The sequence below is a fragment of the Heliangelus exortis genome, chromosome 4, assembly GCF_036169615.1.
Source record: "Heliangelus exortis chromosome 4, bHelExo1.hap1, whole genome shotgun sequence".
Classification (NCBI taxonomy): Eukaryota; Metazoa; Chordata; class Aves; order Apodiformes; family Trochilidae; genus Heliangelus; species Heliangelus exortis.
Window position 1 is genome coordinate 12073714 of NC_092425.1, and position 25917 is coordinate 12099630.

The 25917-nt window shown below is 39.0% G+C and overlaps 2 protein-coding genes and 1 long non-coding RNA gene across 7 annotated transcripts in view; 1 reads left to right on the top strand and 2 right to left on the bottom strand.

The window, feature by feature from the left end:
* Nucleotides 1–1521, bottom strand: part of LOC139795860 (uncharacterized) — a 34957-nt gene extending 33436 nt beyond the window's left edge. For both annotated transcript variants that reach the window (XR_011725726.1, XR_011725727.1), the window contains exon 1: nucleotides 1332–1521. This is a non-coding gene — a long non-coding RNA (uncharacterized lncRNA). The remainder of the gene's footprint in view (nucleotides 1–1331) is intronic.
* Nucleotides 1522–1612: 91 nt separating this feature from the next.
* Nucleotides 1613–18122, top strand: TDO2 (tryptophan 2,3-dioxygenase). 4 transcript variants are annotated; one of them, XR_011725725.1, is made up of 13 exons: nucleotides 1613–1750; nucleotides 2097–2202; nucleotides 3329–3419; nucleotides 4202–4272; nucleotides 6070–6197; nucleotides 8609–8795; nucleotides 9824–9931; nucleotides 10881–10992; nucleotides 11112–11169; nucleotides 11516–11595; nucleotides 12209–12299; nucleotides 13429–13678; nucleotides 14436–18122. XR_011725725.1 is itself a non-coding variant. In XM_071743030.1 (13 exons), exons 1-12 carry the CDS (start codon nucleotides 1716–1718, stop codon nucleotides 13580–13582), a joined length of 1221 nt encoding a protein of 406 aa, XP_071599131.1. In that variant the 5' UTR covers nucleotides 1613–1715; the 3' UTR covers nucleotides 13583–13600; nucleotides 14436–18122. The 4 variants fall into 4 exon arrangements, 3 of the variants coding, with proteins under 3 accessions (XP_071599131.1, XP_071599130.1, XP_071599132.1); XM_071743030.1 differs by having other exon boundaries at nucleotides 13429–13600; XM_071743029.1 differs by having other exon boundaries at nucleotides 13429–18122.
* On the bottom strand, nucleotides 16708–24418 carry CTSO (cathepsin O). Its single transcript, XM_071743032.1, has 7 exons — nucleotides 23881–24418; nucleotides 22982–23087; nucleotides 21900–22033; nucleotides 20568–20735; nucleotides 18663–18784; nucleotides 17255–17418; nucleotides 16708–16820 (listed from the first exon to the last, which is right to left on the bottom strand). The coding sequence occupies exons 1-7, from the start codon at nucleotides 24400–24402 to the stop codon at nucleotides 16708–16710; spliced, it is 1329 nt and encodes a 442-aa protein (XP_071599133.1). The 5' UTR covers nucleotides 24403–24418.
* Between the last annotated feature and the right edge of the window lie 1499 nt (nucleotides 24419–25917).

Below are 25917 nucleotides of genomic sequence, written 5' to 3' on the forward strand. Positions count from 1 at the left end.
GTAGCTGAGCCAATTGAGGGTAGTATTACTTCCCAAATAGGGAGTTAATGTTTTGTTAAGCACAGGGTTTAAAAGGTCCCTGAGACTTCAAAGTCCTTTGCCTACTGAGTAGGTTATGTGAAAGTTGCAAGGCAGATACCATTGCTCTGGCAATTTATGATTTTCTGTGTCCCACAGAAGAAACCGTAAGAGCACAGGAAACTAGGCAGTGACTTCTTTGATGAGGTTAAAAGTTCAAGCCTTTTTGACTGCCCTTATTTTCATTAGGTTCACACTCCTCCTTTGCTTGTACCGTGAGAAAAGGTAACAAAGTTTGATTTTACTGTGAAAGCTCAATCTGGATGTTTCAGGTGAAGGTGTATAAAAATTATAAATAAGGTAAACCTTCTTTGTCCATGCCTTTGACATCTGTGGATATGAGAGATTATACTATTAAATAATCAAGTTTTTAAGTGGAAATGGGATGATGAAAAGCAGTTTTCAACACAGAGGTGCCAGTGTGCAGTCCTCACCTTCATTTCTACCTACCTGCATCCCAGGCAGCTGTATAAATGTGTGTGGGGAGAGGATTATTTTATTCTGTCAGGTTTTACATCATGAAGGATGGACACCTTGACCTTTCTGATGGGTTGCTACAGTGGACTCCTGCTTTTCTTGTGGTTCAGCTTAGTTTTAAGCTGATATTTGTATAGCCTGACATACAATATGTCCCATCACCCATGTACTGGGTATGACCTTTTTTTATGATCCAGTTACTCTTAAGTGAGTAGAACAGCTGAAACCATCACACAGACACCAAGAAGTCTTTCAGAGAGCAAATGGTCTGGGGTCACAAGGGCCCTGTAGCTTTGTTTGCAGTAAAACTGAGCATTAACTTTTTTTCAGAGAAGGTTGGCAGACTGGAAAGAAGTGCTCACTGGTTGTATGTTACTTCATTGTGTGTTAAGCTGATGATTAAACAGAATTGGGTAACATTTGTCAACAAATGAGACAGAAACTTTTGCATGAGGAAGTAAAATTAAGAAATTGTCATGTATTAAACCTATGGAAAAATAGCATAAGATGTGCATGATTATTTTAGTTCTTTTACTCTAATCTGTGTGCATTTTTTTGAAAGCATGTGTATTACTTAAGATCTCCTAAAAGCTCTACTCAGTCTGCAATAGAAACATTTTCCTTCCCCTCACCTTCCCTCTTCCCTATGTTTCACTTTTTAAATTTAAAAGTATCTTGATATTTCGATACTAGAGGCTGTATATTACAAGCCTACTTTAACAATTCCTGAATTTATTATATTATTTTTCTCACACACAGTCCTCTGTTTTACTTACCCCTTCCACCAGGCTTGATCCCCCTAAAAACAACTGGTGCAAACTTTGCAGTACAAAGCACACAGAGTGTCTGCCCCAGGACCAACCAAGCATACCAGCCATTCCCATTTTGACTAATTAAAAAAAAATACAAAAAACCAAACCAAAACAAAAAAGCCACCAATGACCCAGAGAGCCAACAACACGTGAACTTACTGACCTTTGTGCTGTGATAGATTCTGTAATAACTGAATAGTGGGGATGGGCTGAGGGCGAAGGAGGAGAATTTGGGGGCTGGCCTAGGCAGTGAGATAAGGTTACATATAAGGCAGCTGCAGCATATCTGGGAGCACTGACAGAATATATTCCCTGGTGTGCAGCTCAGCGAGTTGGGATCCTGGAATCATGAGCGGGTGCCCCTTTGCGAGGAACAACTACTTGTGAGTCCCTCATCCCTCTGTTTTGCTTCATAACATCAGTTCAAAAGATATAAAGTTAATGTGAAGTATAGCAATTCAGAGAAAATTCAGTGATTATCAACAGATAGGAAGCTGCAGCTATCACTAAAAGGAGGAAAGATTGTACCAGGACTTGGCTGAGCACTCAGTATTTGTTGATGTGATGCTACTGTTACTGTGACAAGAGGTGTTTCGGGAGTAGTTTTTCTCACAAGCCTGATTTAGTGGTTCATTTTCTTAATTGTAGATGCATCTGTTGGTAAAAAGGCAGATATTTTGATAGATCTTCAATTAAATAGTTTATATATGTGCTTAATTTTCTTCTCAGATTTAATTTTAACAACCTATCTTTGGAAGATGAAAAAGATGACAGATCTCAAGAAGGGATAAACAAAGCCAGCAAAGGTGGACTTGTCTATGGAGACTACCTACAAGTAAGTTTAAGGATTTGATTTTTGCTGGCAGGACTAGAGGCAGGACCTGCAATTGTTGCTTCTCCCCATCCAGCCCTGACAGCAGTGAGGGAGCTCTCTCAGTGCCCCTCATGTACCTGAGCTGTACCCATGGGCACAGGTGCTGGTCTCAGCTGGGATGGTACAGGTGGAATGTTGGGTGGCTTGTCACACTCTAGGGAAGCTGGATGTTTCAGAGGTTTTGGAAGGAAATTATTTCTATTGATAAACCTAAACTCTGAAGTGGTGCACCACAAAGTTGGTTGGTTTTGGGTTTTTTTTTTTTGTCTGACAGTCACCACTTGGCAATTTGTCTATGTCAGTGGCTGTGTGCAACTTCCCCAAATTATTGCATGAACTCCCAGAATATTTGGCTGGAAAAACATGTTGCAGAAATTCAGAGGTACAAGGAAAAAACTAAACCTAAGAGCTGCAACAACTACTAGGAGCAGCTAAGAAACAAGCAAGAAATAATCTGCCATAACTAATAAAAGCATAAAGGCATTTTTTTGGTTTGGTTTGGGTTGGGTTTTTTTGTGACAGCAGGAGCTGAAGTGAGTGGAATTGATCTGTGCTTGTGAACAGAATTGCTCTGAACTTGTGACACATTATATAGAGTCTAGCAAAGATTTTTTTTTAAAGCAACTATGGGAAAATTGTGAATGTGTGTCATTTAAAAGCTAGTAATGCCAGAACTGAAATAACCAATACAACTTCAAATCAGAGCTCTTTTCCAGATGTATTATTGCCTGACCACAAAGAATTTTACTACAGGATCTCCATTTTCATTGAACAGTGACATTATTGAACTAAGAGCTGGAAAACTGCCAGAGAGTTTGTTTCCTTTTTTTAAAAAAATAACGTAAAAACACTTTAAAAATTATTTTCCAAAACTTACTAGCTGTGGTACTTAAACACTCCCCTTTAAGCAAGCTTTTTTTAAAAAATAAAATAGAAGTGACACAAGGCCATTTAGTCTAACTTTGCATACAGCTTATAATATGGGTCCTATATATATGCCATAAAAAGTTAGCTCTAAACAGTAGGATTACCATTACTAATAACAGAATTGCCAGCTTTACAGAGCAGTCTTGTCTTTCATTTACAGCTGAACAAGATATTGAATGCTCAGGAACTTCAGAGTGAGAAGAAAGGAAAAAAAATCCATGACGAGCATCTTTTCATTGTGACACATCAAGGTAAATGGTTTGGAGGAGTTCACGGGTGGATGATGGGCAATATGCAATTTGTTTTCATTTTAGACAAAATCACTACAATTACCCTTCTGTCTGCACTTACATTTGTATATATCCTTATGTCATTCATAAGGCTGTGTTCAACTCTGTGCTCAAGAAACCATAGGTGTAACTTTTGGGTTTGGTAAACCAAGATTTAGATAGTTATGTTTCTAGAGAAAGTAAAGTGTTGAAGATTATTCCCCATCTGATAACAGCCTTTGCTTATTGTAGGCAAATTTTGTGTGCTGTCTTGTGGCTTCTCTGGTTAACCAGTCCAATGTTAACCATCCAGAGCCTGCATATGGTTAGGTGCTCCCCAACTGATAATGTCCATGTGCTTTGCTGGCACTTGGCCTGGTTATATTTTTCTGTTCTTGAAGGGAAATATGTAGCTGATAAAGATTGTAGATAAGGATTATAAGCAGCTCTGGAGTTAGCTTTTAGTGGGGTATCAGAGACAGAGTTTCTCTTTTGTACTTTTGGAATGAGCATTCTGTAAAACAAATACCTGATGTGCAAAACATGCTCTCAAAATTTTTTAATGTTCTTAATTCTAGATGATTTAACAGTTTAGGTAAAGGACAGCATGCTGCAACAGTTAATACATTGGTGTATCTGCACCAGCAGTGTAAATGTAGGCTATTAATTTTGAATCAAAATGTAAGAATTTCACTTCTTCAATGCTATCAATTAAAAGCTAAGTAATGTTGAAGCTAATGCTAAAAATGACTTTTTTGTTGTAGTGTATGAACTTTGGTTTAAGCAGATTTTGTGGGAAATGGACTCTGTGCGGGAGATCTTTCAAAATGGCCACGTAAGTTAGGAGCAAATTCTAATTTGGGGAAAATCCAACCCTCTCTTCCCTTGCCCCCTGCCATCCAGCCTGATGTATATGGGTTTATCAAAGCAACACGTGCTCTTTTGAAAAAACAGCATCAAAATATACCAAAGAAATTTGGCTGGGTCCTGACAGTACAGATATTTGATCTGCAAAATCTTATTTCCTCCTATAATCTGCATAGAATTTTCAGGGCTGGAAGGGACCTTTAAGATCACCCAGTTCCAACCCCCCTGCCACGGGCAGGGACACCTCCCACTATATCAGGTTGCTCAGAGCCCTGTCCAGCCTGGCCTTAAAAACCTCCAGGGATGGGGCTTCCACCACCTCTCTGGGCAACCTGTTTTGGTAGATCACTCTCCAGGACCAATTCTCCTCTACTCCTCCCATACTTTCCTATTAATACAGAATAACTGCAAAAACTCAACTTCTGCCTTTGTTCAATTTTTTGAAGTCTATGCACTATATCCTTCCATCCACTGCCTGTTATATGAAAGGAAAAATCGTTTCTGTAGTTGTATGTTATTAAATGCAACAGAAACAAAATACTCAAAATCACAGCATACAAGTCTATGAGGATTTCTGAAAATTACAAATATAACAACAATATTTGAACAGCTCTAAATATCTGTCCAAATTTAAACACACCTCATAATATTTGATTACAAAGGAAAACTCCTGATACTACACCCAGAAAAAAAAAATCTGACTGCTTGTAATTTGAGAAATACCATGAATAACATGCTTGTATATACTAATAATATTTGAAATTACACCAGCCATAAAGAAGCAACAGTTCTATAATTTCAAATAATAGTGTTGTTTTCCTCCACATAAGTAATTTTGTTGGCTTTTTAGTTGAACATTATATCAGACTAGAACTGATCAAAATCTGTTCTTTGGTAAGTTTTCATTATTTATTTTTCTGATAAATGAAAATTTGCTTATAATCAGATTTTTAAGATGTCAATTTTAAGGTCAAGTAGGCAGGAAGACGATTAAGGAAACTGTTATCATCCTTCATTTTGTAGTTTGATATTTCCTGGTTCAGTGTCCTGGTCTCAGGGAGAAAATTCATCTCACTGAAGCTAACAGGAGTTCTAGCAGACTCTGCATTAAAAGAGTTCAGCTCAGCCAGAGAGCTAAGAGAGCTTCTGTGTTTTCCACAACATTTTCTGTTTCCTACCAGATGCAGTATTCTCTGCTTTCCACTGCTGCATCTCTGATGAACGTCTTTTTAGATGTGCTTTCCCAATGTCCCTCTCAGACTATTCTGCTTCTCAATATCTAAGTGCTACCACACTTGTTTTGTGACTTGTTCCTTCCCAATAATAGCAATTATTATAGAAGTGATTATAATAGAAAGCATAATTATAATTATCATATTTTATCATATAGCATTAAAATTGTATTGGAAGCTCTAGAAATAATAGTGGTATAAATAAATTATTTTGGCCTAGAACTTTATTTCTTGTGGTGACTTCTATTTCAATCAAGACTGTATGAAAGAAAAAAAAATCTTAGGTATTCAGCATAGTTGCAATCTAGCATCAGTCAGAGAAAAAGCTATTCCAATCTTTGAAAATTATAGTATCAGTTTTCAGTTAAAAACAGATCTCTTTATTCGATATGAGCTTCTACTTCTATGGGCTTCATGAAGAAATAATTTGTGAACTGGAGTGATGTACAACAGTGGAAAAAACCTAGAATAAATAGGTAGGATATAAAGAGAACATCATACTCTCTGGTTATGATCTTAATTTTTTTTTACAGGTAAGAGATGAGAGGAACATGCTGAAGGTTATTACTCGAATGAACAGAATTTCAATGATTCTAAAATTACTTGTGGAACAGTTCTCAGTTTTGGAAACTATGACTGCACTGGACTTCTTTGAATTCAGGTAAACACTTACTATCCCTCCACTGTAATCCATGAGCTGGTGATTCCTGTCCTCAGAACCAGTTGTGAGTTTTGGAAGTGCCCTGGCAGCTTGTAGCATATTCATCCTTCAGCAGGGGGAGGGAATACCCGAGAGGTGAACAGGGACATCAGAGAGCAAGGGTCAGATAAGGAGTTGGGCTTTAGTATGAGTCCAGCATGCTCTGCAAAGAAGTACAAGGAAACTTGATATTTGTGTGGTGCTGCTATTGACTGCAGAGTTAAAAAAAGTCAAAGCAATACAAGTAGTAGGGGTCCATTAACATTTTTCTTGAAACTGACCTCTGTGGAGCTGCAGCCATGCACTGTGGCAAATGGTAAAAGTGTGTGGGGGAGAGAAATGCACTTTCCATAGGTTATCAACTCAGCATTTCAGCTGTCTTGGTTTGCAGTGTTTCCCTGCTTCGTGTTCTCAGTGGGTCTGCAGTTTTCCAAGTGGCAGAGGGCAGCATTGCTGTGTCCTTCCCTGCACAGCCACCTCTGCTCCCTGGCAGCTGCCAATGGATCGCTGGGCAGGTGGTTGGCAGCATTGCTGCCCGTTGCTGACCAGGACTTCTTTGTGATACCTTGGCTTGCCTCACTTTTCCCATAGGATTTCTACCTCTTCCCTCACTTCAGCCAGGCTCTTCCTCTACACAGCTTATTCCACTGCCTTCCCTCCTGTTCTTGCTGTTTGTGTCTGTCACGGTTTAGCACTGGCCTGGCAATTAAACCAAATGACAGATGCTCTCTATTAATGCCCCTCTCCTCTCTGATAAAGGAAGGAGAGAGAATAAGGGAGAGAGACTTATGAGTTGGAAACTAAACTACATGACTTTAATGAAACAGTAATGATAAATAGGAAAAAATTACTAAATATATACAAACATACAAGAAAATTGATACCACATTCCTCACCCTTCCCCCCAATAACTCTCACATCACCACCAAGGCTGCAGGGCAGCCCTGGGAAAGTCCAGGCTGGACTCCTGGAGTCAGCAGCAGTCAGGAGCTGGAGGCAGGAACACACAGGTTCAGGCTGGCAGGGACCAGGACCACAGGCAGAGGAATGGATGGAATCCTCCCAGGATGCCGAAGCAAACAGGGACAGGGGAAGCAGGAGTGAGGAAAAGGGATTTAACCCTAGTGATCCCTCAAATTTATACTGAGTATGACATGTATGGGATGGAATACTCTGTTTGGTCAATTTTGGTCATTTATCTTGCCCATTCCTCTCTAAGGGAGGGTTTCAAATGAGACCTCTTTACTCCTTTTCTCCTTCCAGAGGGCAAAATGTTCCTCAGAGCTGAGCAGTGTCCTTGGCTCTGCACACCAGTCTCTGGCTGTAACTATAAACATGGAGTGTTATCAGTCCCAGAAGCAGATACTGACAGAGAAACTTGCTGTTAGCTTCAGCAAGTACAACTACCTACAAGAAACTTAGCTGAAAGCAAAATTAGAAGACAGAAAATTACCTTTATCCTAGCCCAAACCAGGACAGTGTCCCTCACCTGTCTGACTCGTGACCACGGTGCCATTCAGCATCCTATCCAATTCTACATTGCTTTAGTACCCTTTTCTTCCTGTCTTTTTATGTTGTCTAACTACAAAGCACATGAAACTACAATTTTGCTTCTTTTGGAAGTCTGAAACATCAGTATCAGCCAGCACTACACTGCAGCAGGGGAAATGCATGGGCTACTCATTTGTTTTGATGCATTCTTGCTTCTGCTATTCAACAATATAGTGTAATTTTATAAGTAAATATAAGATCAAATCAATGACCTGTTTCTACCAATTCTTATATTCACAATTCTAAGTGCATTACAGCTGTATAACAATGTGGTATTTCCCATTACTTCTATTAATAATTTTTTTCAGCATGGTCACGCAATTAAATTCTGAGAGAATTCTATTACGGAATCTCTCTCAAAAAAAAACCCCTCTATATGTTTTTCTGAGCATGATTCTGTTGTACACATACCAATTATTCTGCTCAATAACTATTCTAGCTATTAAGGAGCAAGTTAAGCAAAAATAGGACAGGTGAAACTTCCTATTCTGTCTGGAAAGGAAATAATAATAATAATTTCCTCTTGTAAAACACAAGCAAAGCTGTCATTTTAAAAGCCAGGAAAAACATGAGCATTTGTGTATGTGCAAACACTATATAGCTAGAAAATTAGAATATGTAATACACACATTGGAGTTGCAGTAAAATTGTTTGTTTGTTTGTTTTCTTAATTGCAATTACGTAAAAAGTGCTCAGATACCTATTTGATATTCTTCAAACGTGAAAGGTGTATTTCAAATTCTTTTGTAAAATAACAGAAAACATAAAATAATTCTAAAATAACATCCCAGGTACTTTTGTCATTTCTGCTTCTCCCAAAGATACTACCTAAGCCCAGCATCAGGTTTTCAGAGCCTGCAGTTTCGTTTGCTAGAGAACAAAATTGGTGTTCACCAAAGCCTGCGAGTCCCCTACAACAGAAGGCATTATCGTGACAACTTCAAGGGTCAGGATTATGAACTACTCCTTAAATCAGAGCAAGAACCAACACTACTGCAACTCGTGGAGGTAACAATGTCTCTCTTAGACCTTGCTTTGTGTTCCCCTATCTCCCAACCAATGCCCGTTATTGGTGTCAGTAATAATTCTGCTTCCTTGAGGGAAGAAGCATCTTGGCAATTTACCAGTGCATCGTGTTTTGGACTCTTACCAAAATGTGTCTGAAAGAGATCTGGTCATTGGTAAACCAAAAGATTTTTCACAGCACTTCCTCTTGTCAGAAAACTCTGACTGTTAAATTAGGAAATGCCACTGTGGAAGTATCAGCTAGGAATATAAATGTATTGTTTCATTCAAATTCATTTTTAAGACCTTAAGCCATTATTAGAAAAAAACTTTTAAAATTTTTCTACCATTAGTGATGAGTACTAGAAAGGTTAAAATGGAAAGGAAAAAAGATGTTTAACAAATGTTTCATTATCACTCACCTTTATCCCACGACTGTCTCAAAATTATGAATGAGTCAAAGTAATTTCTCTAACTCCCTTGTAATTTTCTTTCACAAAATTAACTTTCTAAACAACAATGCAATAAAACACCTCAATAAGAGCAACTGCTCTTAGTAACCCTATCCATTTGTCTCAGTACCCCTGATACAGCATCATATCATCACAAATTATGGCATAAATTAACGAGAGTGCTTGATTAGTGGTCAGCCTAACATGATAAAAACTGATTGCATTGATGCTTTTGCATCCTCCTGAGATTTCTTTTTGCAGTTATCCCATTTATGTGGAATAAGATTGTTTTCCTTCATCTACAAGGGAATTGCTTTTAAAGACACTGTTAGAATGAGCCAGCTTTTGTCTTCCAGAATTTATCATTTGACCTGGCACGTGTGTCTGTTTGCACAGCACCATTCTGCAGGTATAAATCATCTACATGGACATGCTTACCCTGGCAATAGCAGCTCTCCAGGTTATTAAACCAGAACAAGGCTTGCAGAATAATGTATGTTTCTATCACTTATAATTAGGGTTGGCATTGTTAATGTTTGAACACATTATTATTATTAATTACTATTGTTATTATTAAAGGCATGGCTGGAAAGAACTCCAGGACTCGAAGAAGAGGGATTTGATTTCTGGGGACAATTTGAAGTAAATGTTTTAAAAGGTCTAGAAGAGGAGTTTGCCTTGTTGCAGGTATGTAATGCACTCTTGGTCTAGCTATGAGCAAAGACAAAATGGCAAAATGACATCCTGACATAAATTTGACTTTCAGCTCACCTGTGGTTTCTCATTCTCACTTAATCTTCAGCAGCCTCTGCCTGCAAGAAGCAGAAAAATGTGCAAACTTTTCAAGGAAAACTGAATAAGTTAGTAATTTGACATTTAAGATGATTTAAAGCGTGTGATAGATACATGGATGATTTTGATTGCAAGAGGAGACAGAAAGAATATTAATGTGAGGGTTGAAATTGATTTAACTGACATTGAAACTTTATTTAGTAGTTGTATCTACAGTTCAGAGCAAAGCTCTTAAAAGTGGAGCCTCTGGGCTGTATGGAGTATCACTATAAACAGCCCATTCCTGTTTAACAGTATGTGACAATTTGCTGCTATGTGATCATTTCTATTACAGTGGCAAATAAGCACAAGAAAATCCCTGAATATTTTAAGACTTGTAGCTTTAAGTATATTTTAAATAGAAAAAACATAAGAATTAATCAATAGAATATCTGTTTACAAGTTTCTAACTTATCTAAACTTATTTTATTTACAATTTTCTTAATAATATCTGTTTAAGGAGGTAATACTTTTACCTTGAAAAAAATGGTAAAATAATCAGACTTCAAAAAAATTAAGATTAAGTGGTTTTAAGACCTCTTGACCCAAGGAAAAGTTATAAGCTGTCAGTTTGTTTGAACATTCATTCATCTGAATTGTGTTGAAAGCTATTCATACTTTTTTGGTGATTATTTTTTAAAGGATAGTGACTCAGTGACTCATCTGTCTTGTTTGAAAATACAATTCTTACATTTAAGGTGTAAACTTGTATTTATATTAAATGTAGAAGTTACATCATGGGTCATTCAAGCACTTGATTTTCCCTATTGAATTCTAAAACCTGCTTTTGTTTTAAATATCAAAGGGCAAACCAGAATCGGAAGAGAAATATGACCTATTATCTGAATTCCAAAAACAGAAAGATGTATTACTTTCATTATTTGATGAAAAACGACATGAACACCTGCTTAGTAAAGGTACACTGCATTTCTATAAATATGCACTTTCTATTTTTGGTACATGATATATATACTCACCTAAAAGCATTAGATTGCAGGAGAATAAGTAACAAACCAAGGACCCTTGTATTTTGCAGGAGAGAGACGATTGTCTTATAAAGCACTGAAAGGTGCCTTAATGATCTACTTCTACAGGTAATGTAAAAAGATTTACCTTTAATACTTGCTGGCAGGAGGAAAAGTGATGGTTAGGACAGCAGCACAAGTTTATTTAGGTTGAAACAGGCCTTGGGAAGTAATCAAGTTCAGCCCTTCACAAAAACCTTAGTTAGTTAGACCCAGCTTGAAGGTTAAATTGGGCTGCGTATGGCTTTATCCTGTTGTGTTTTGAGTATCTTCAAGGATGGAGGTTAGAATATCTACTAACATTTCAATAGCAATTTAGAGACAATATACAGACACTGTTAGGCATTGGAGAAACCATACTTAGAAAAATACAGTATGTCTTACGAGGTCTCACTTTGTCTTTCATTTCTCCAAGGGAGGAGCCTCGTTTTCAGGTTCCGTTTCAGCTGCTCACCTCCCTTATGGACATTGATGTGCTCATGACCAAATGGAGATGTAAGTTTCAAATTTTGGCTGTGACACTCCCTCTTTTAAACGTGCAAGTAAACTGTTCAATTTCACCCTCTTTTAGACAAGATATACCTGGTGTTTTAGAACTGAGCTTCTGAATTCATCCTTTAGGAATCACTTTTTGCATGTTTGTTTGTTTGTTAGTACTTCAGGCTGAAAGAAAAAAATATCTTTCCTTCAGTCTTTAAATATATAGATATAACTATCACTTCAATGAAAAACTTTAAGTTAGGTGGACAATTTTTTAAGGGCTGGGTATATACTTTCAAATGTTTGCCAAAATGCTATCATGACAACTCTTGGTATGCAAAAGGTCCTTCTGCTCCTTCCCTATCTCGACATCCCTAAATAAACATATTAATTCTGTATTAACAGAGCATAATAATGTATAATAATTAGTGTATTCATTCAGTATTAGCAATTATTTTGTTAGCTGACTGGAGTGGCATAATTAACTCCTGCATTGCTGAAGAACCAGTAGTTCTGTGTCTCTGAAAAGACCTCTGAGTGATCTTTAGTATTTCAGTGATGCCCCTCAGGGTGACCCTTTGGTTTTAACTTAACACTGAACACATGCAATATTCCTCTATGGCATTAGATAACCACGTCTGCATGGTGCACAGGATGATTGGCAGCAAGGCTGGCACTGGAGGCTCATCAGGCTACCAGTACCTGCGCTCGACAGTGAGGTAAGATGAACACATTTCTGTCCCCCATTACCTGCAATAATGCACTTTTTAGATCCTTTTAATGCCAGGAGACAGATTTCAGGCAGCTCACTGTAAGCCAGAGGTTTCAGCTAGTTAGACAACTCGAGTGTTGTAGCTGTGACTGGGTCCTGACACTCCTAAACAACTTTATGTCAAAAAGCACAAAGGTGTTTGAAACATCTTAGAAGACTTTCTTTGAGGTTGCTTTCAAAGAGAAACTGTCTGCAGCTGATGACTGCATTGTAGAGCTGCTTCAACAATCCCCATCACAACCATCATCACAGAGATTGCAATAGAAAGCAGACAGACTGACTTAGAAGATCAAAGGTTTGCTGTCTTTTTCAGCAAGCTTTCTCACTCATCCTTAATTTCATGTTAACATTCAGCCTAGATAAAATCTCCTTCACATCTACCACAGTACTGGAGGTCTGGTGAGCATAGCCTAGATAATCTGCATTTTCAGGAGAAAAATGTGACTAGAGCAACAATATTTCTTTTTGAGTCTAGTCTGATGTCTAATTCTATGCTCTAGAAACTGTTAGGATTGGATTTTAACTCTAGAATATTCAGGAAGAGAGTTAAACCTTATTAAAGTAAACCTTATTAAATGAATAAGACATGGAGCAACTCCTGAGGATTTTGAAATTATCATAGAATCATAGAATTGGCTGGGTTGGAAGGGACCTCAGAGATCATCAAGTCCAACCCTTGACCCACCGCTGCAGTTCCCAGCCCATGGCACTGAGTGCCACATCCAGTCTCTTTTTAAATATCTCCAGGGATGGAGAATCCACCACTTCCCTGGGCAGCCCATTCCAATGTCTGATCACCCTCTCAGTAAAGAAATTCTTTCTAATATCCAACCTAAACTTCCCCTGGCACAACTTGAGACTGTGCCCTCTTGTCTTGTTGAAAGTCGTCTGGGAAAAGAGACCAACCCCCCCTGGCTCCAACCTCCTTTCAGGGAGTTGTAGAGAGTGATGAGGTCTCCCCTGAGCCTCCTCTTCTCCAGGCTGAACACCCCCAGCTCCCTCAGCCTCTCCTCATAGGGTCTTGTGTCCTTCTATGCTGATATCACCATATTAATTGTTCCCATTGTCCTTTCCAGTGACAGATACAAGGTGTTTGTGGATTTGTTCAATCTTTCAACATTTCTAGTGCCAAGACACTGGATACCAAAGATGAACCCAACCATTCACAAATTCCTCTACACCGCAGAATACTGTGACAGCTCCTATTTTAGCAGTGAAGACTCTGACTAGCCTGTCTTTCTAGACCAGGTGCTGTAAAGAAGATCAGGACTTTCACCTCAAGTGGTGCCATCCCTCAAATATAACAGCTATTCTCACACAGTGTGGGTGTGTAAATATGTATTTATGTATGACAGCTATGTAAATAGTATGATCAGTTAATGGAAGAGACTCATTTTTTGTAGAAAAAATAACGTGCACTGAGTTAGTCTATACTAAGACTAGAATAGTTCCCCAATTCACCTTGGTCATCAATTTAACTCTTACCTTGTTTCTCAAAACCTACACCTTGAGAGAGGAGGCAAATTATAGAGAATTATCATTATCATATCATATTTGTACATATTTTTTTTATTTTTTGCTCTTTGCTTAATGACTGTAATTAACTTCTAAGTGAGGATATAATGAGTCTCATCACCTTCAGAAGAATATTAATTTCTGAGCTTCCATGGAACTTCAAAAGGAATCTTGAGTTAAGAGTTTCAAAAACTAGATTTAAAAAAAGTCCTCAATGTACAGAAACCCCAGCATCCTGAACTTTTACAGACTTTAAGAATCATATTGGTACCTATGCATTGCAGATGAATGTAAATCCCTTCCCTAGAAACACTGTGAAGAACAGTAGATATAAATAAGTACTTACTTTGCCCTTCAAATAAAGCAGTCTTAAAGCTCATCTTCTGTTAAGTCTCTTAAAGCTCATCTTCTGTTAAGTCTCATAAAGCAAGCATAAAGTTCAAGTAACAGTATGACAGGCATTTCAAGTTTTTTATTCAAAATATAATTGAAATAAGCATAAAATTGATACATACTAAAAGTGAGGCAAACTTAGAATACTGATAAATCTTTGTTGTCTTCTCATTAGATCAACTCTTGCTTTTGAAATGCTGAGCTTTGAATTTTTATTTACCCAGCATAGGTCTGAAGACTGAAACTGAAGGACTGCAGCAATTTAGATACAGTGGGTGCTCAGGAAAAAATGTCAGCTTTCCACTTTCTTCTATTATTTTAGCAGCAGCAAAAAGTAGGGTTCACAAAAAGAGGAAGACAAAATGTGTCTCTCAAAAGTGCTAGAAAAGCCAAAACAGGTATCAAAACAGAATCTTTCTTCCAACTGCTGTTCCTCCCTTGACATAAAAGCTGACCTAATGGTTCTTCTTATATTCAAAGCATTTTGCATATACTCTCTCATACAATTGATTATTTGATCCAACTTCCTTATCACTTTGTTTCTTTTTATGAAGTAGTAGATTCACAGTTTCAGTCCATCTTGATAACTTTTTTTTGCATACTCTGCAATTGATTATGAGTCTTCTTATTCCATGACAGATTTGATATGCAACACACATTTCAAATAAAAACAGTGTTAAAACTCCAGCCAACCCATTCCTGTACTGCCTAAGAGCAGCAATTGCCTGTACAGTCCTTTCTTATTTTACAAAATGTTGCTCTGAAGTAAATCTTCATCTAGTTGTGTGGCAAACAACAATCCTGCTCTTTGGTCAGTAAGCATCAAACAAACACCGATGAAACTGTATCTGCTATACCTACAAATGAAACAAACAAAATTTTAATAAACTCCAGAAGTGGAGACTTTCCAGAAGTAAGTTTCCAGAATTCCTGTTCATATAATGCTCTCTCTCTGCCATGCCATGCCAGCAAGTGAGCTGCTGGGGAGGGGGTGAGGAATCAGCTGCAGCTCTTCACTGCCAATTTCTTCATTGCTGGCGACTAGAGCCATGCTCTGCACTCCTCTCTCTTCTTCTTTCACCTTCAAAACTTTAGAACCTTTTTGAGGATTCAGCATGGGTACAATCTGGGTCCTGAAAAGCAATCTAAACCTTGATACCCTCTTCCCTGTAATCACTTTTACTAGAAATGGATAAACAATATGAGGTTATGTAGCTCTGAAAGCTCACCAGAAATCACAAATTCCACTACAAGACATTTTTGAACACTCAAACACACACAAAGCCAGAGGAAACAAGGCTTTTAGTCATGCTCAGTTCTCTTTGCCTTGCTGTACTCCTTCCAGCACTAAAAGCTAAGGCTTAACTACAGCCTGTGAAGGTATCTTATCCTCTCAAAAGTGATGTCAGAGTAGCTCTAAGTCAGAAGACAGTATCTGTGGGGGAAAGAGAGCAACTACTGGCCTTCACTGGACTACTCTTGCACTATGGAAAATGTGGAAGATACTGCTTTTTGAGAGAGTGAGTTTTGAAAATAGCATTGCTTTTTTTCCTGACCACTTCTACAACTGACTTACTTTAATTATCACTGCTTCTAAATTTATCTTTCCAAACAATCTGTTCATTCAACAACAACAAAAAAAGCATTCAGTAGCATGGGAGGTCTGTGACTGCATTTATTGTCCTGACCCTTCAATGTTTAGGGAAACTGAATATTATCTCTGCTTATATGTACCAAACACCTTTTACAATGACTGTGAGAACTACTTCAAAACATCCACAGAAGGGAAAGGCAAAAGAAGCCCTACAGTGTTAATCTAACAGACAAGAAGTCAGTGGACACACATTACTTAGTATCTAGTAGTCCAATCCCAGCAATCTGGCACATCAAGTCTTTGCTGGTAAACATGAGCTTCATCTGCCTTACCTCCATATCCAGCAGCTCAGAAAAAAATGGGTATTTAACACTACAAAAACCCCTTGGACACCAAAATAATCATGCAGATAGTAACAGAGCAGAAGATTAGACTAGAAATAAAAGTATGTACCTCCATCCTACAAGAAAAACCATAAGCAGGGTACAGAATTCCCAAGCACAGGCTAAACTGAACTCAGAGATAATTACACCCACCAGACAAGGACAGCTACTGCTTTATACACACTGAGTATAGCAATGGCACCACGACACACAAGTGTATAAATTACCATGCTACTACCTCTACATGGTAGTACAGGAGCACTTTATTTGTTTTGCCTTATATAGCTTTACCTTTGTGTGATGTTTTTCAATCACTCAGCTATATGGCTTGGCTGAACTAGCAACTGCTTTATTTACTTTTCCACCTGGACTCATCTAACCTCTTTTCAAAGATAGCAGTTACTTTTATTTCCTCTCTGAGGATCCCATTATATCTCTTTACTTACATGGAGAAACATAACCCACTTTAATTATTTTTTGTCAGACTTACCACAGACATTGCCACCTATCTTAACACGGACGTAGCCATCTAGTCCCCATGTAGGCCCCCAAGAATTCTGCACAATCCAGTAAGGGATACTCCCTGAAAGAGACATTTTCATAAACAAGAGACAATGTGAGATGTGACAAGCATAAAAGACTTCTAACACTCTTCAGAGCTAATTACCATTTTAGTATTTCAGTTTCTGATAGTTTGATGACACAGTACAGTGAAAACTACTGCACAGAGGACAGAGCTTATAGTTCCATACAACTGAATATATCCTCTGCTAGCATAAAGATACACAAAGCCATGTTTGTGGCATTAAAAGAACGTGAGGCCTCACAGAACTGAAGGAGCACAGACAAAAAGGTTTTCCTCCTAGGATCAGGCTGTAGTTCCAGAACCAAACCAAACAGCTCTCAACAAACCACCCAGTTGTGGATTTTAATCAGCTTGCTCCCCAGTAGACAAGTTGCAAGTCAGAGAAAAAATACAGTACCTACTGGGTTGAGGTTCAGTTGATGGAAACCCACCTGTTCTGTCAAACCCAGTGATAAGGACAGCATGATTTGCTCTTCCACTGGAGCAGTGATACTGTATAATCCCACCAAGATAATCCTGCCAGCTAACTGCATCCACAGTCACTGCCAAAGGGCCCCAGTTAACCAGCATCCTCATCATTTCTTCTTCCTGACCACTGTGAAAGATGACAGACAGAATGCCAAGTAACTAAAGTTAGCACACTAAACCCACTGGAGTAAAATATTTGTTCAATAAAATTTAAAAATCAAACAATCAACTGTTCCCTATGAGTTCTACACACCACATAACATACTTCAATAAGTATGGATTTCATATATGGAAATATATTAATACAAATATAGGGCACACAGACTACAGGAAAAGTGTAGATCCAAAGATATGATGCTATTAAAAAGAAGCAGGTTTCTGGGTCAATTCACTGGGCAATGGTGAGCACTATGTACCTTTCATACATCACTCTTCTCAATTAAAATCCAGCTTTGGAAAAAACATTGGTCTATATTACTATTCCCTCACGTTTTCCAAACATGCAGAAGAACCTCTTACATAATGATAAACTAAAATATGTATCCCAAGCATACCAAAACACAAGCATTACCACTATCAGACATCACCACTAGCATCCTTATGCAGTTTTACTTATAATGGAACTGTAAATCTATATCACTGCATGATTTGTGCAATAACTAAATCTGGTAAGTACAGACTGGTAAAGCTGTAATTTATTTTAGTTACTTATATGTGGCAGTAATTAAGTTCCTAGTCAAAATTCCATTTTGTGTCTTGAGGCTCAGTATGCAGCTGTACTGTATGGATAAAAATAAGAAACAAACTTCCTTGGTACAGAAACCTTAAAAACTACCAGTAATCTTTATAAAATTTAGTTGACAACACTGTTTGCTAAGTCATGGACTGGAGGAGGATGCAGATGGGTATGTAAATGGATGATTACTGAATTAACTGAACACTGCCTACATTTTTCAACAAATTCCAATCATTATTGCTAGCATTTACCACTTCTGATTCTAAGCAATATAATGTTCAGTTGGCATATACATAAAATATGTATATTTGTGTGTATATATATATATATATGTATATATATACTGACTCAATGTTGAAATTCAAACAGAGCCAACTGAAAACACATTTCAAGACATTGGCTTAAGCTTTCCACTTTGAACAAGCTTAGTGATGCCAGGGTTTAGTAGATTCATTGTGGCAAGCTTAACCCTAGAAATGTTATGTATTAATTCTTATCCTGTGCACAGCTACAGAACTGATGCAATCAGTCTCAAAACCTTTGGCTGGTCAGTGCACTCTTGGCTCTATCTTACTTCACAGCTGGTGAACGCTGAAGGAAAAATACAGCAAATACAAAGAATCAGTAGTAACTACCTGAAGTCATATGCAGCAAATCCAGTTATTGAAACTCCAAAATCTGAGTGACCAAAATAATGACACAGTCCTGTCTGAGCTTTAAAAGTGTACTCTGAATCTCTCACAATTTTTACTTTTGTCTGCAAGAAGATAAATGAGTGCAAGTTTAATGCATTTGACTTAAACACCACGTAGATCAAAACACCTTGAAAATGAGCACAGAACTAACTCAAAATTCATTGTGTCATAAAAAATGAAATGTCATGTCAGTAAATAAGATATTTATAATCTCTAGTTTCTTTGTTCATGGAGAAAGCTTCAGAAGTCTTTAAATAATGAATAAAATTAACAAGGTATCCCTGATTTAAACTAGCCTCAAGCACAATCTCATCAATTTCAAGACACGGAGACTATGCATTCATTTAATGAATTCATTCTAATCAAACAACATCCACACAGAAAATTATGCTCTCTCTGGGACAGTCCACGAGCCATAAGTATCCCAAGAACTGTTAAATAAAATACTGAAATTAAGACCAGTTCTGCTATTAGCACCAAATCCTTTTAAAAGTATACAATGGTTCCACAGCTTGAAGTCCAGCTACAAAGTTTTGCAACAAGCCTACTTGTTTTCTGCTGTGTGCTATTTGTTTAGAAAAGTGCTTTCTCCAGTCCAGTTATTTTGAAGCCCTCTGTTGCCAAGTAGAAGGAAATTTTGCTTCAGAGGAATCCAGGTAAAAATATCTTCAGCCTCTCTTGAAATGCAAACTTAAACAAGTTATCTAGACTGTTACTAGCTGCCTTAGATGAATCTTCAGGGGTTACAGTTTCATAAAAAGACAATCATCCTTTTTTAATAAAACTTAAAAAAACCTAAGGGATTCTCTTTATACTCTTGTAACTCAAAATGGCATCCTAGAGAGGGCACTTTTTATTTCAAAGATAAAAACATATTACTGCTTATATATTATTAACGCACACTTTGCATTATTCATAATGAACTGTGTTAGCTACAACTAAAATAGAAATTGCCTGCGTTTTTAGTGTTTTGAGATGCAAGTGAAACAAGAGTAAACATAATCAATTTTATTCTGAGGTTCTCCCCACTCATCCATGATTTTACAGCATTCGCAGAAGAAACCACAGAAATTTGAAAGCAGCAAATCTCAAATTATATGTAATCCCTCATTTAAGATGTAAAGGGAGAGAGCCAGGAGGATGGTGCCAGGCTCTTCTCAGTTACACCCAATGACAGGACAAGAGGCAACAGATATAAACATGAGCACAGGAGGTTCCATATAAACACGAGGAGAATTTTTTTTACTGTGAGGGTGTCAGAGCACTGGCACAGGCTGCCCAGGGGGGTTTGGAGTCTCCTTCACTAGAGACACTCAAAGCCCACCTGGACACGTTCCTGTGTGACCTCCTGTAGGTGACCCTGCTCTGGCAGGGGGTTGGACTCAATCTTTCAAGGTTCCTTCCATCCCCTAAATTTCTGTCATTTCCCCAGATGCAGGTGCACTCAGCACTGGGGAACTGGACACTCAAATCCAAAACATGACATGTAGGCAAAAGTACTGTACGTTTGCCATTCCAATTCCATCTAGTGGAAGTACTGTAGCTTTCAAGGAACATCATCTACTACCCCTGTGGGCTGATCTGTAGCATTCACAAGAATGTATACAGACTACAAAATTCCAATCAATTTTGATTCTGCTTGAATAAACTTTTGTTTCCAGACAAGATAAATATACACACATAATTGCACATACATACATATATACATACATATGCACACTTATATTAAAAAAAATCAGATCAGCTGCACACTCTACCTTCCTCAACACTTTTTTTTTTCTAGTAAAAAATGACTGTTAATATGGAGGCTAAGGGAAAGTTCAAGATTTATGAAAAGCTTCCAACCTGGTTCAGCCAGCTCAAAGCACTAACAGTGGATCCTCCGCTGCAGCCATAATTATTGTAGGAACAGTCTATAACCTGCTGTACACTGAGTTCTTCCAGGTGATTTCCTTTAATTGCATACGCAGACTCTATACTACCCACAACACTGAAGGCCCAGCAGCCTCCACACTGGTACAAAGAAGAAGGAAAAAAGGGAAAAAGTTAGCTTTGTTTTTCTCTTTAACAGTTTTCAAAAAAGAGTCAACAGGGTCTTCTAGCGCTCTTCATTTACTACAACATCCTTGAACTTTATTTTTAAGGCAACAGTAAAGAAATTTCATCAGCCACTTAAAATACTGACCTGCTTTTTTCTCCTGTACTGTTCTCTGAAAGCTAGAAATGCATTATGGATGCCTTATTTTAAGGATTCATGCATTATTATTGTCTTATTTTAAGGATTCCCTCCTGATTCAAGTTTTGCCCTTTAAGATAGATCTGACAATGCTTTTGGCTGTGAGGTATCTATTTTCTTAAATAAGTGCTGGGATTCAGAAGGAAATTAATTTTTAAGCACATTAACTAGTAAATTTTTAAAAGGCTGCTCTTAGGGAGACAGTCTACAACTTTCTACAGCCTGAAGTATTTTATAGAGTTTATTACAGTTTAAAAAAAAGTTAACTGAAATTAAACAGAAAAACTCTTCACCATAACAGACTCCATACAACAGCCTAGGCTTTTTAGACTGTGGCATTTAAAACAGGAAGAATTTTCTTCCTAGGCAAGGTCCAGGTTACACTATGAGAAGGACAGAAAAGAAAGACTTTGGGGATTTAAGAGTTTTTTCTTACCAGTGACCATAACCATTTTGAGATAAACTATTATCATCTGGTATCTGGTTTTCTCCCTATCATGAATGCATCCCCTGAGCTGTTCAGTGGTAAAGATACTGGTGACCAGCCAAGGGCATTCAATCATGAGAGAAAACAACAGCAAAGGATCCACACCCATCCAGGGAGATGAGGTCAGTTACTGGGCTTACCTCAGCCTCTTCAGAAAAATACAAAGCAGACATGGTGCAGAATAATTGCAGATTTAGTTAACAAGATTAAAAAAAAAAAATTGCACAGAGTTTGTAGTTGCACAGTTTCTAAATGCACAACTTTTACACCTCATGCTTAATTGAAGTCTAATCCCACTTAGCATAAAATGCTCCCTGACTTGGCATCTGTTCCACTGCCCATACTTGTGCCAGCACTTCACTGAGTCTTGAGGCAGTGCTGGTCCTTTCTGAAACCTTTCTGAGGTCTCTGACACACCAGCTGAGAACCAGGAAAGGAAAACACCAGGACTTACTGTTTGCTGATTTCTCACTTCTGCAATGACTTTCTTGTCCCTCCAGTCAAACTTATTTGGCAAAGGTTTTTCATTTCCATTTGGCACTTTTTTGTATCTGGGAAGTTTGTGAGGTATGCTTCTTAAGTAAATAGCTAAACACAGAATACAAACATCGATAAATCTACTAAATAATAAAACCCCACAAACAAGAGGCTGCAGAGGTAAATTTAATCTACAGTTACAAACACGAGATTACATCTCATTCTCAAATCCACAAAGAATTAATGCATTTTAAAATCCTATACTTCAGAATGAATGGAAATATTTCTACAGTCTTAAAAAGAACAGGATTTGATACAGGGAATGTGGTCGCAAAGCATAAAGGTTTACTAGTTGAAAAATAACCATTTCATAAAACAAGTTTTGTTCAAAATGTTCATAATATTTTACTCACTGAAAAAATACTACTTCATTTTAGTCAGGCAATGGGGGAAGATAAGAGAAGAAAGATTTTGAAACACACTCAAAATGCTGCTCAACTATTTAAAATTAACAAAACAAAACAAACAACCAAACAAAAAACCAACCAGACAAAAAAAAAAAACAAAAAACTGAAAAAGTGTGAAACCCCCCAAGGAAAAGAACATACAACAGCAGATAAATTAGGTTAGCTATCAAAGTTCCTTAGCAAAAAAAATGAAATGTGTCATATTGCTCCTGAAAGTCATAACTATCACTGTACAGCCTTGGAGCTCTGAGCATTATTTAGATTGTGGTCTAGGGGACAGGAACTCAGAGTACTCAAGAACCTTGTGTATTTTCCAGTTTTACAACTGTTGTAACTGAAGAAGGCTTTAAGGGAGGATGGGGGGAGGGTCTCTATACTAAATCAAATTCAGGCTCTGGGCAATTCAACCTTTCAAGACCAGAACAACATGAAGACCACTGTATCCCTCAGAAGTACTTACAGTTTGGTACCAGACATTGTAAATTACCTGACTATCAGCACTGGAAGACTTTGTAAATGTCAAAAGATACAAGGTTCTGGGAAAGAATAGGAGAAAATAAGTGAAGGCATTAACAGCAGCCAGAAAGTGTACCTTTGAACTCTTCAGGAGACAGGTGAGAAAACTGATTTATTCCATAGAAAGCAGTTGAATTATCTTTTGATGATGAGTTCAGTAATCTAATTCTTTTAGTGCTTTCCTGAAAGTAATAAATAAATATTGTGGACTATTAACTCAGCCTTAGTGACAAAACTATAAAAGCAGAAAAAGGTTAGCAACCAGTAATCAAGAATGTAGACAACAGGACAGCTGTCCACCTCTGATTAATTGTGGCTTCCTAACAAACTAATATGAAACCATGAGACTAATTTCAGCTCCCTACTGAAAAAGCATTCGTTAAGTGCACGGAGGGTATAAAAACGATACGCGACAGATAAAAGAGGCGAGCTGAGAACAACCTGGGTCAAACTCATCTGATGCCCTGCCCTGACAGCACAACAAACCTTGTGCTTCAGAGATAGATAAAAGGTCTGCAGATTAAGGCGGTCGCCACCCCGCTGTCCCTGCCCGGCCCCCTCCTCAGGCACGATGCAGAACGGGGTGAGGGGGCTCAGAGCATCCCCCTGCCCGACCCTCCCGGTCCCCCCATTTCCCTGGGCAGCTGCTCCGATTGGATCCTCAGTTCAGCCGGAGACGGGAGGCTCGGGAGAGCTAAAACCCGAGGCTCCCCGGTCCCGCGCTGACACCTGGCGACAGAAGCGGGGAAAGCGAGAACCCAGCGACAACCCCAAGCCCAGCGAACGGAGAGGAAGCCGCGCAGGCAGAAAACCAAAGAGCGAAAGATGCCGGAGAGGGCTTCGATGTTTCGGAGCTCTGCAGCGCCCCTTTCCTCCACTTCTCGCCCTCAGTCACCGCTCAGCAACCCCTCCTGTCCCGGAGGAGCCCGCTGCCCGGTGCGGATTGCGAGTGTAAGTGCGGGCAGGGACACCTACCCGAAGGGCCGCCGTCGCCGCTTCTTTCTCCCGGCTGCCTCCATCCCACGGAGAGCGCCCTGGGTCACTGCCACCGCCCTCCCGCCCTAGCCCGCTGCCTGCAGGCGGCAGGAGGGCAGCACTGCCCGCCCGCAGCAGGCACCAGAGAAGGGCCAGCGTTAGCATCCCCACTGACCGCCCGGGGCGAGCGACGCGTCGCCACATGCCCCACCGGGCAGCGCGGCCCAAACCCTGCCCGGTTCCCCGCCGCAGCCGCCACCGCCCCTCCCCTGGTCGCCATGTCATGGCGGGGTGGGGCCCGGGGGTGTCCCCGCAGGGTTTGCGGGACAGGATATTTGCGTGGAGACAGCGGGCAGGAATCGCCTTTCCCGCCAGGCTGTTCCCATAGGCAGCCCCCCGCTTCCTCCCACAGCGGGCCCGGAGCCCAGCCGGGACCGGGGGCCGGAACGGGGAGTGTAGGCGGGGCACAAAGCGGCGTCCACCCGGCAGCAGCGGGTGCCTCACTGCCTCACCGCCCCACATGGGGCTGGGCGGGCTCCGCCGGCGGCTGCGCTGGGGAGGGTTCGGGAGCCTGGCTGGATTCTGGGCTGGGTTTCGGGGTGCGCGGCAGTGCTTGGGAAAAGCCCGAGTTTCAGGCGGTGTTTCTCGGCGTGGGAGATGCGGAGGGAGGCGTGCAGGGCTGAGTTAGCAGCTGGGTTAACAGCTAAAACCAGCCCTTCAGGGAAAAGTCAGATGGTCCCTAAAAACTGGGCTGGCTACGGCCAGGAAGAGGAGGTGTAGTCGCTTCGTCGGGGCAGCAGAAATAAGGCTTATAGGGTTTAGCGAGGGAAGGCATTGGTGGGGGGACAAGAGCTACCCTGTGCCACACAGCGAGTGTCCCCAGCTCCTGCGGTTATGGGGCAAGAAAACACTGGAGAGAAATCTGTGTGTGCTGGTGGTGTGGCACCGGGCTCCTTAGAGACTGGAGAGGGGTTGGCACTGCAGACAGCAGGTTAAGGGTTGGCATTTAAAAATTTATTAGGCTGGAGTAAGTTAACACGGTCATTTTCATTAATTTCCATCCCCGGGTTGTTGTTTTGGTTGTTTGGTTTTTTTTTTTGGTTGATTGTTTTGTTTGTTTGGGTTTGTTTGGTTTTTTTTTTTTACTTTGTATTTGTAAGAAGGATATTTGTACACGCAAACCTACTTCTTGTCTCAGTTGCTTCTGTTCCTTTTCCCACCACCAACCCCCACTTGTTGCTGCAACACGAAGGCACAGGTTCCCTGTCCTGTGGTGCCAGCAGCAACTTTGCAGGGCTGCATTTGGGGTGCATGAAGCTTTCCTTGGTCTTTTCCTTGAATTTTAAGTTACAGCATGTCAAATTTTGCTAACATTGCATTTTTTGTGACTAGAATGGTGAAAGTACTGTAATGTTGGCTGTATTTATACTACATTTGCTAGTTTTGGGGTTTTTTTAATTAGAAACTAAGCAGGGATGGCAAGTAGCTTTTCTATAGTGAGACTACTGTTTTTATCTGTTAGAGAAAGAGAAATAAACCCAGTAATACCCTCCTCTTCACCCCACTTATATAGGAGAACTAGCTGATATATATTATATATTTATATATTTATATATATATTTTTATATATCATATATATATTATATATTTATATATTATATTTATCTATATATTTTATATATAAATAAATATATATAATATGTATATTTATAATATCATAGAATCATAGAATAGGCTGGGTTGGAAGGGACCTCAAAGATCATCGAGTCCAACCCTTGATTAACTACCGCTGCGGTTATGTTTATATATATTTATATATATTTATTTTTATATATATTTATATTTATGTATAAATGTATATTAATATATAAATATATATTTTATATATATTATATAACTATAAATATATATTTATATACATAAATATATATAAATATATATATAAGTATATATATATTTGCTGATCACTTATGCAAGTAGCTTTTCTTAATAATGTAAAGAAAAAAATTATTTTGTAGCTTGGAATCCTACATGTTT